This window comes from Vigna umbellata, chromosome 1 (genome assembly GCF_029865625.1).
Source record: "Vigna umbellata cultivar VRB3 chromosome 1, Vumbellata_1.0, whole genome shotgun sequence".
In the NCBI taxonomy this organism is placed as follows: Eukaryota; Viridiplantae; Streptophyta; class Magnoliopsida; order Fabales; family Fabaceae; genus Vigna; species Vigna umbellata.
Window position 1 is genome coordinate 62,642,034 of NC_142165.1, and position 10,566 is coordinate 62,652,599.

The 10,566-nt window shown below is 33.2% G+C and overlaps 1 protein-coding gene and 1 pseudogene across 3 annotated transcripts; both read left to right on the forward strand.

Annotated features, from left to right (window-relative positions):
- The first annotated feature begins 1,418 nt into the window (after positions 1 to 1,418).
- Positions 1,419 to 2,033, forward strand: LOC124838576 (putative E3 ubiquitin-protein ligase RHC2A pseudogene; annotated as a pseudogene).
- A 3,304-nt stretch (positions 2,034 to 5,337) lies between these two features.
- On the forward strand, positions 5,338 to 8,883 carry LOC124838574 (type IV inositol polyphosphate 5-phosphatase 9). 3 transcript variants are annotated; one of them, XM_047314208.2, is made up of 7 exons: positions 5,338 to 5,557; positions 5,863 to 5,991; positions 6,083 to 6,425; positions 6,778 to 6,962; positions 7,569 to 7,677; positions 7,775 to 7,929; positions 8,467 to 8,883. In XM_047314208.2, exons 1-7 carry the CDS (start codon positions 5,394 to 5,396, stop codon positions 8,711 to 8,713), a joined length of 1,332 nt encoding a protein of 443 aa, XP_047170164.1. In that variant the 5' UTR covers positions 5,338 to 5,393; the 3' UTR covers positions 8,714 to 8,883. The 3 variants fall into 3 exon arrangements, with proteins under 3 accessions (XP_047170164.1, XP_047170165.1, XP_087968780.1); XM_047314209.2 differs by having other exon boundaries at positions 5,863 to 5,970; XM_088112654.1 differs by having other exon boundaries at positions 5,875 to 5,970.
- The last annotated feature ends 1,683 nt before the right edge of the window (positions 8,884 to 10,566 follow it).

The window sequence follows — 10,566 nt, forward strand, 5'->3', positions numbered from 1 at the left end:
CGCACTGATAAAAGCTTCACAAAATTCTTGATTTGTTGAATGACATGCTTCCAAAAGGTAACACATATTGCCAACATGCAATTATGATGCGAAGAATATATTGTATCCCATGGGTATGGAGTATTAAAAGGTTCATGCATGCCTAAACGATTATGTCTTGTATAAGAGCAAGTTTGCCAAGTTATATCAATGTCCACAATATGGGGTATCACGATACAAACAAAAAGAGGGTGATTTTGATTATGATAGTAAGGGTCCTTCTGCAAAAGTCTTATGTATCTTCCTCTTGTTCCATTGTTGAAAATCTTATTCAGTAACACAAATGATGCAAAATTCATGAGATGACATGTGGATGGACGTATAAAAGATGAGAATTTGAAGATGTTATGGGAAGAAGGTGTTGATATGTTCCATGGGTACACTAGTGCTTCCTTCAAGTTGCATGCAATATTATTTTTTACAATCAACGACTTTCCAACATATGATAATATAGGTGACTATAAATAACACTAAGGGTCACTAAACATGCCCTATCTTTGAAAAAGGCACATGACACTGTAGACTACAACATGGAAGGAAAACAATATACCTTGGACATAAAAGACTTCTTAGTACAAACCATTCATATCATAAATTAAAGAAGACATTTATTAGGTGTCAAGAAAATGAATTAGCTCCAATGGATTTAAGAAAAAAACATAACATATCCCTAACCTTTCCTTAACTCTCTTTTTGTACAAAATAAACCTCCATTTCCTTACTTTCAAACCAAGTGTATGTTTGCCCTTGAATAGTAATTTCTCAATAAAATCACAATGGTTTTAAGTATTGAATTGGACATTTGTATCAATCACCGTATGAAAATGCTACATTTGGTAATTTATGTTTCATTAAGTTCATGAACTCACTTGTGACGTTTGAAAGATTTCTTCTGGGTCTACTTTCCTTTGCTTAAAAATTACTCTGTTTCTATGCTTCCAAATTTGCAAATAATTGCCAACCACATTCCTTTCCAAATTTGATTTTGTTTTCCAATTATTTGCATAAGATGAAAGTGTTGGAAATTGAGACATGGTTTGTTATGATGCACTGTATTCACACTAACCCATTGATCACACATCTTCCACACTATTTTTGGTTATTTTACAATCAAAGAAGAGATGTTTGACACTCTCCTCACTTTATGCACACAACTAGGGGTGGGCAAAATGCAGTTCAGTGCACTGTACTATAAATAATTGTAGTTAACTATAAAATAGTTCAAGTGAACTGAACTAAACTAAAAAATAGTTCAAAGAAATTGAACTGAACTAGTTTTTAGTTCAGATACACTAGTACAATTCAGTAAACTGGTACAGAAAACATCAACAATAATACTACCCTGGCAGCAACTAAGAAATTAAACTTGAATCCTAACATCCGTGGTCTGTCCCGACTGCGACTGCGGATTCATCGAAGAAATCGAACACCCGCCGCGCTCAGTCCACCTCGACCCTCGCCGTCATCGCTTCCCTGCTGCTGCCATGTACATGATCGGCCATCGCCCTGCCTCCGACAACGCTGTCCGTCCCTTCCTGCGCCGCACCCGCCACAACGGTGGTGACCGCTCCCCCTTCAACCCCGTTATCGTCCTCCGCGGCAGCGCAGCTGCCACCTCCGCTACCAGCGAGGAGGAAAGTCGAGGCTTTGAGCTCTTCTACGACAATGGTGCCGGTTCTGGCTTGAGACCCTTGCCTCCGAGCATGTCAGAGTTTCTACTCGGATTTGGATTCGATAGGCTTCTGGAGCAACTGACTCAGATTGAGATCAACGGTATTGGAAGGTATGAGCACCCTCCTGCGTCAAAAGCAGCCATAGATTCCTTACCAACCATCGAAATTGATAACACTCACTTAGCCATGGAATCACACTGTGCGGTGTGCAAAGAAGCTTTTGAATTAGGTACTGCGATGAGGGAAATGTCGTGTAAGCATATATATCACCCTGAATGCATCTTACCATGGCTAGCTTCGAAGGTTTTCAATTTGGGGTGAAATTTTTTATTAAAAGAAAAATTTGTGGTTCCAGTTAATTGTACTCAAACTCTGTAAAGTTCAGTTTCTTTTAACTGTACTATAGAATAGTTTATTTAGTTTTTAGTTAAAACAAATTTAGTGTTTTTAAGTACATTATAGTATGGTTAACTGTAGTTACAATACAATTATTGAACTATGCCCAGCCCTACACACAACTCGTATAAGGTATTACCTAAATGTGTACCTTTTCTTACTAGCTTTGTCTTAATTGTCACCTTATCTTTCATTACCCCAATCCTAGTATCTGTGCCTTTTGGAAGCACGTTTAAGCACCAAAGAGATTTAAAAAGAATAGTCTTCCCCACCTATAATACCTTACAGTCTATTATATGCATAGCTTACTTTATATGCTCATTCTTCTTCCTATAACCATATCCAGGAATCATCGCAATTTCTTTTAATTGTTTGGCCTTTTATGATCTGCATTAAGTCATGTTCTTGTATTTTTTTTCCCAGTTTAATCTAGCTCTTCTCTAAGTTAAATTTCATACCCACCACCAGGATTCATTTTTTGTTATCTTAAAATCATTTAAGTTCCTCCAAGAGCCATACTTAGATTCTAGATCCTCTTTCCATTTCCCTTGGTTTTTCACCCGTAGTCTCCATTTCTATTTTGCTAGAAGGGCTTTATTAAAATTTTCAATCTCTAATACCCAACCTCCGTTGTTCCTTAGATTTACATAAATTTTAGCATTTGATCCATGCTATCTTTCTATCCTCATATCTCATACCTAGAGGAAGTTATTTTGTGCTTTTACAAGCTCTTTACACACATTTTTAAGGACTTTGAAGAAAGATAGATAATATAGGGAAAGTGCCGAAATGACTAACTTTATTAGGCAAACTTGGCCAACAAAGGATAGAGATTTTCCTTTCCAACTAGTTAGCTTGTTTCCACTTTGTCTACCATTTCTTGCCAAAACTGTTATTGGGTCTCCCCCTATTGGTAGACCTATATAGTCTTCCACAACTTCCTTAGTTACCAAAATGCAATCTAAGAGTTCTCTTCCCTTAATAAACGTTTATTGTGATCCATCTATGATTTTTGGGAGAATATTTGCAAGTATCTTAGAAATGATCTTATACACACACCCAACTAAAGAAATACACCTATATTAATTCACTCTTAGTAGTTTCCCAATTATTTTTAATGAAGAGGAAGTTAAACCTATCTGGTCTCGGACTCTCGGTGCCCCCTCGTTGGCTGCTTCCTCTATTTCCTCAGTGTCATATTATCTTCAAGATTTAGAAAGAACTGTATATTTTGAAGGTAAAAATATTACTGTTATTGATGCTGTAAATCTCTTCTCAGAATTCTGCTTTACCTCTTCGTTGACTCCTCACACCATATGCCATTTACTTCCACCTCTTTTAACTCATTCTTGCTTCTTCTCCATCTAATTCTTGAGTTTAAGTATTTAGAATTTGTGTCAAATACTCTATCCATTTAACCCTTGCCTTCTCTTTTAAAGTTCAATTTTCCTTTTCAGAAACAACTTTTTGTTCACTGAAAACCTTCATTATCTCTACCCTCAATGCTTAACAAGTGCATTTCTACTTCAAGCCACATATTTTTTCATCTCATAATAGGTCATTTTAAGTGACTTCTAATTTGCTTAAATTACAACAACTTTTGTGATAAATTTTCCACACAATTAACAACGTAACGTTTTCTTTCTTCATTATGTTTAATGAAAAAAAAAAAAGATTTTCTAAGAACGTTATAGTGTCACAATATGTGACAATTATATTTTTCATCAGAAAAATTTGAGACGCCTATTTATGTATAACATTAAATTTCATCATGAGAAATTTTGAAGTATTTTATGAGTAATAATTTTTATAAAAAAAGTGTTCTTTTTTTCTTCAGTAAAATAAGTGGCGGGATAAAGCTCTTAAAAAATGAATATTATTAAATAATTGTTTTTATGTAATAAATTGCTATGAAATGGATTATCATCTATAACTGCAAAAGATACCAAAGCGTAAAATATTTAACCACCGGCAAGAAAGGTCTACTACTCTTAACTCTTAATTAGGACACATGTACTTTTAATTAATTAACGTGAAGATGTAGTTTGATCATATCCAATGATTTCTTGCTCTGGACTCTTAATTAAAATTTTAATAACATCCTAATTAACAATTGGAATCTGCAGAATATCTCGTTTAGTTGCACACAATCCCTCAAAAGCGATTGTTTATACTGAAAACAATATGCATGCCAATAGCGTTCATACATGATTTTACTAAACAAATGTATTACAGAATTTATATCAGTCTTATCTCACCAAAAGTTTTGCTTAATACATATCAATGACTATGTTTTTATTTTTATTAATTTTCACGAGAATATTTGTGTTTAGAATACATATATTAATTAAATAAATTTAGACAACGATTTTTTTCTTCATTTTTCAATATAAATTGCCTATTAAACATTCAAATTAATCTTATAAGTTGTCAATATAATTGAATCTGATTGGAGAAACTATTCAATAAACTAGATAGAAATATAAAAATAAATAAAGAATAACTTTCTTCCAAAAATAAAAATACATTATGCATAAATTAGTATGTAACCATTTTTCTAAAATCTAGTTTTTAATTTGTATTTACAGTAATTTTAGTTTGTGACTGTTTTTTCATGACTTATGTTATATATATATATATATATATATATATAAATCATGCTGCAAATAGAGGGGTATTTAGTTCCATGAGTAGAAGTCCTATTTTAAGCAACCACCAAGAAGAAGAAAGTTGTCATATTTTATTCAGATGTCAGCAAAATACTTGACTATGTATAGATTGGGGCAATAATAACTAGTAGTCTATCTATTTGCCTATTTTGTTATGGACCACTCTTCCACTTGCATCAATCTTCAACAATTTAAATTTGGGAAACATTAAGATATCCTTAAAAATCTACTCAACAAACAGAAAAATTCAAATGTCCAAGAAGGGTAGACCCATGTTTTGTTCTACCTTTCTCTATCTCTCTCCCATGGCGACAACTTTCATATATATTTCAAATATGTATATGACGATCTATAGAGCCAAACCTGCATCATCTTTTACGTCACATGAAACCCCTTCCTCCTCTTCAACCTGCACAAAACAATGCTTTTTTCCGTTTCTCCTTATTGTTTCTACTTTGGGACTTCTATATAATGCTTTCTGTTTCCAGTAACACCGCATTATGCCATGCCAGCAAAGGAAGCAGCAGTGAACACCTCTAGTTTTATCATCTTCTCCCAATCATTCATTTGTCAAATTTTATAGACCTCACTTTGTGTATGCAAATTGCTTTTGGACATGTGGCCTACATTAGTGGCTAATAAGATATTCAAGAAGCGACTAGGAAGCAGCGATTTCATAGCAGATTTTCCTAGTTGTAAAGAACCCTTACTGGGTATTGTAGACTTTGATCACAACTCAAAATCCATTCATAATGATCACAAGGGCACACAAAAATGCAAGTAAGAACAAAATTATCCTTCTCTTGTGGTTTATGTATGTAGGTACTTCCTATATTATACATTATATATTGAAAATCTATATAAAACTGCAGCGTTGAAGTCTGTTTGGATAGTAGCTAAGAGTTTTCCAGAGTTTCTTTACTGGAAATATTAAATCTTTTTCAGTTAAGTACTGTATCCAAACAGCTTCTAAGCCTTATTAAGTTAAGTTGTATTCTGGGTTGTTCAGATTCTATGGTTTTGTTCTTTATTATTCTTTTTTCCTTTCAAATTTTCTGATATGGTGTATTTCACTTCATGTTAAGGGTATTTGTCAGTACATGGAACGTAGGTGGGATTGCACCAGAAGAAGATTTGAATATAGATGATTTATTGGAGACATGCAACGACTCTTGTGACATCTATATACTAGGGTACTGTCAGAAATGCTTCAGGTTTTCTAGCTTAGAAAAAACGTTTTGTAATGTGAGTAAAGAAACTTAAGCTTTGATGACTAATTTTTTTTTATGTTTATTTTTACTCCAGGTTTCAAGAAATAGTGCCTCTAAAAGCATCAAACGTATTGGGATCAGAAAACAACGATATTTCCATGAAATGGAATTCCATAATCAGGGAAGCTCTGAACAAGAAATCACATAAAGGGGGCAAAGATCAAAGTGATGGTGAAAATCTGCAGAATAACTGTCTCAATGAGAAAGAAAATTCAGCTAAGTTTTGTGAAGCCCCACATGATGTTCAATGCATCATCAGCAAGCAAATGGTTGGAATATTCATATCTGTCTGGACAAGAAGAGATCTTTTTCCATTCATTAGGCATCCAAGTGTGTCATGTGTAGGGTGTGGCATAATGGGGTGCTTAGGAAACAAGGTAACCCAACAAACCCCACTGAATTGATGTTACTCTTGTACCTCAACATACGTATTTGTTTTGTACTATACTCTCACAGTCATCACTGTCAACATCAATCTTTTGCAAAGCACATAAGGCACTAGACAACTAGGTTCGGTAAAAGTTTATCACATAAGAGTTTATTCATAAGCATCATTCACAGCCTTAAACTAAAATTAATGTGAGAATCATTTGAAGCTAAAATGAGCAGAAAAATCGTTGTAGAAAAACCATAAACAACTATCATATGTCCAAATAAATGATGTATATATAAACCCTTTTTTATGTCTAAGCTCACGTCAGAATTGGTTATCTAAAATCCTACTTGCAGGGTTCTGTATCAGTGAGATTTCAGTTACATGAAACAAGCTTCTGCTTTGTGTGCAGTCATTTAGCTTCAGGTGGCAGAGAAGGGGATGAGAAATACAGAAACTCTAATGTTACTGAAATCTTTTCCAGAACAAGCTTTCCCAGAGGGCCTTTGTTTGATTTGCCAAGAACCATTCTTGACCATGAGTAAGTGAACTTTGAAACAGTCCAACATACTCATTCTTAATATTTTTCCCCCCCTTGCTTTTAATTTAATTAACATGGTCCTTTCCAAAGAAAAAAAAACATATAAACGAGGTGCAAATATTAAATGCATCGTTTCACTTGGTTTGTTGGTTCTTGGAATAAATAATGTGTTTAATGAAAGTAGCATCATTAATGACATAATCTTGGACTTTGAATATGTCCAACAGAAATCATGCCCTCAAAATATTAGTATGTTATTCTCCGCTGCTGGTTTAATGTTTTAAACTGAACTACAATTTCAAAGTTATTTCACTTCAGAGATTGTAAAGAAGTGGTACATAAGAAACTTGGGAATTAATTTTAAGATATTGGTTACATTCTTTAATCTGTATTATTCTCTTGAATTGAAACATTTGTGTTAAAAAAATTAGAGCATGTTTAAATGACGGTAACGATGGAATTGATATTGACCAGTGAAGCATGAAGGAAATATATTATAATATCTCCAACTTGCATATAATTGGTTGTATTGTACTTGGAATGATGTGCAATATGTTGTATTATTTTAGGCACCTAAATTAATTAACCAATCGTGGGGTTGTGCAGTCATGTAATATTGCTTGGAGATTTAAACTACAGAATTTCTCTACCAGAAGAAACCACACGCTTTCTTGTTGAAAAAGGAGACTGGGATTCCTTATTAGAAAATGATCAGGTATATATATATATATATATACTTTGGACTTCGAACTCTTCTTGAATTGAATCCTTTAAAATAATTTCTAACTCAATTATGTTCAATGAGAATGAAGTTAAAAATGGAGCTAATGAGTGGAAACACGTTGAGAGGGTGGCATGAAGGAGCAATAGAATTTGCACCAACCTACAAATATTGTCCGAATTCAGACATTTACTATGGTTGTTTCTATCAAGGGAAAAAGGCAGAGAAAAGAAGAGCACCAGCATGGTAAGAGAAAACATAAATCTAGACTTAATTATGTTTTAATTAAGTTTTAAAGTGATTTATAAATTTAGGTATTTTTTTAATTAAATTTTTATTATTTATTTAGTTTTCAATATAATTATAGTTTTAATTGAATATTTGTAATTTATTTATTTTTAATAGAATGACATGTCATCGCTTTATCTATTTGTTTCCACGAATTAATAAATGTCAAATTTTGTATTTAATATAATATGATATGGAGATTAACGTAAAATGACAAATGATAATATCTTTTTACATTAATTACAAAATATTTCAATAAAAGAAAGAAACTATATCATTTAAAAAATGTTAAAAAGATGAGGATGATCACATAGTTAAACTATCAATGAAAAAATGTTAGAATTTCTAGTATTTAATTGATACAAATTAATCAAAACTCAATTAAAAATATCTAAATTTATGATAAACGTAAAATTTAATTAAATAATAAATATAAAAATGTGTTCGAAATTTACATGTATATTTTGTTAAGATTATTGTTTGTTGTTAACGTAGGTGCGATCGAATAGTGTGGCATGGAGAGGGTCTAAAGCAAGTTCAGTACACTAGAACTGAATCAAAACTATCAGATCACAGACCTGTTAAGTCAATGTTTACAGCAGAAGTCAGGGTTTTACCCAAGCTCATGAAAAACTTGCAAAGCTTGTTCTTATCAGAAAGATTCGACCAAATTCAAACACCCTTTGAGGTTTCCACCACTGATGATTTTGTACGTACAAAACGATCTAGCTTCCGGCTATGATTCATTGCTGTGATTCCAAAACATGTCATTGTGTTGTGGTTGCACATGTTTTTTTGCTTTTTTTTTTTTCTTTTAAAAGAAAACTTTGGTGTGATGGATGTATATAAATGTTTAATTTTTCATGAAAAAGAAGTAAGAGCTAGAAATTCAGTGGAAGAAAAATGGGGAACTTCTAGGGGATGGCATACTATAAAGTGAAGTTGGTTGTTGAATTATCTTGTATTTTTGTTTGTCACAAAACATAGATATATATGTCGAAACTTATTGGGAAAAATAAACTATAATTCCCAAATAAAGCTTAAACCCACGCGCAGGGCACACTACAAATTAATAAATAAATGTAATCTAACTAAGAATCAAATAAATTGCATGCTCTATATGATATAAAATATACAAACAAAAATCTATATACCGTCCAAAATAGAAAATAAATTATTGTCCAATTATTGAGGTAGTTAAGGCCCTCAATTGTTATCTTTGGTAGGAACTGAGAACATCACCTTCTTATCTTCTGTGCATGAAATGAACATATTTTTTTTATTCATATATATGCGTACAAGATATCATTTAATACATGCAATTGGTGAGAAATAAATGAGAAAGCGGTGTTTCTATGACAAAATGGTATATTATTACACTACTACATATATTAGTTTTTAATAACATTTAAAAATTATTGTTAAAGCCTAAAAATGTTGTTATATTAAATTTTTAAATTTGAGACAAAGTCACTAAATGTATTATGGAGGAGTCCTGTATAGGATACATAATAAAGTTGTTGTAAATACGTATCTAATTGTACTAGTATCATGACATGTTAGACATCAACAATACAGTAAGAAAATTTGTTCTCAACCACAAACAATATATACAATCATGATCAAGGTTGTTATTTCTTTCCATTTTTCTTGGGTATAGCATCACTACAATTTTTATAGCTAAAAATAAACTATAATCTACTGTTACCTTAGCCATGATTTCCAAAACTTGCTTCATCTTTCCTGCTCCTAAACTTAGACTATAATATATTTCCATTATCATCAAATATGTCATCTTTAATGCGACTAGTAAAAAAAGTAGATTTAAACTCGCACATTACGTCTCGATTTTGTCAAAACCGAAGCGTATCAAAACGCGGTGGCATTTTTGTAATTCTGAACATATTATATGCCTCGGTTCTAAATCAACCGAAGCCTAATAGCCATACTGCCTCGGTTCGTAGACGCAACCGAAGCATATACGTTTTAAAATATATCAAAACTCTGACGCTTCACCTGAAAACTTTTTTAAGACAAAGATACTGCCTCGGTTAACACTTAGAACCGAGGCAGTATAACCTGCTCTTCCTGCCACGTCGCCCTGAAAACTCTGACGCTTCACCGGAAAACTTTTTTAAGACAAAGATACTGCCTCGGTTAACACTTAGAACCGAGGCAGTATACCCTGCTCTTCCTGCCACGTCACCCTGCTGCCACTGACAACTTTTTCGAAACATGGATATGGCCTCGGTTGATGCAAAGAACCGAGGCATATACCCTGCTCCCTCTGAACATTCTGAACTGCTCCTTCTGAACATTCTGAACTGCCCCTCAAAAGTACATTGGATACTGCCTCGGTTGCTTTAAACCGAAGCCGTAGAGGCTTTTTCGCTTCGGGTTGGCGGAAAACCGAGGCATATAGCCAAATTTAATTTGAAAATTTGAATTTACTGAAATGTTTATGCCTCGGTCTGGAAGATAGCCGAGGTAGTAGCTGCTTTCTGACTCGGTTATTTGGTTAACCGAGGTAAATGCCTGTTTATATTTCCAGAACTACAACGCTTCTTCTCCTTCACGCGACATTTCTCTTCTCCA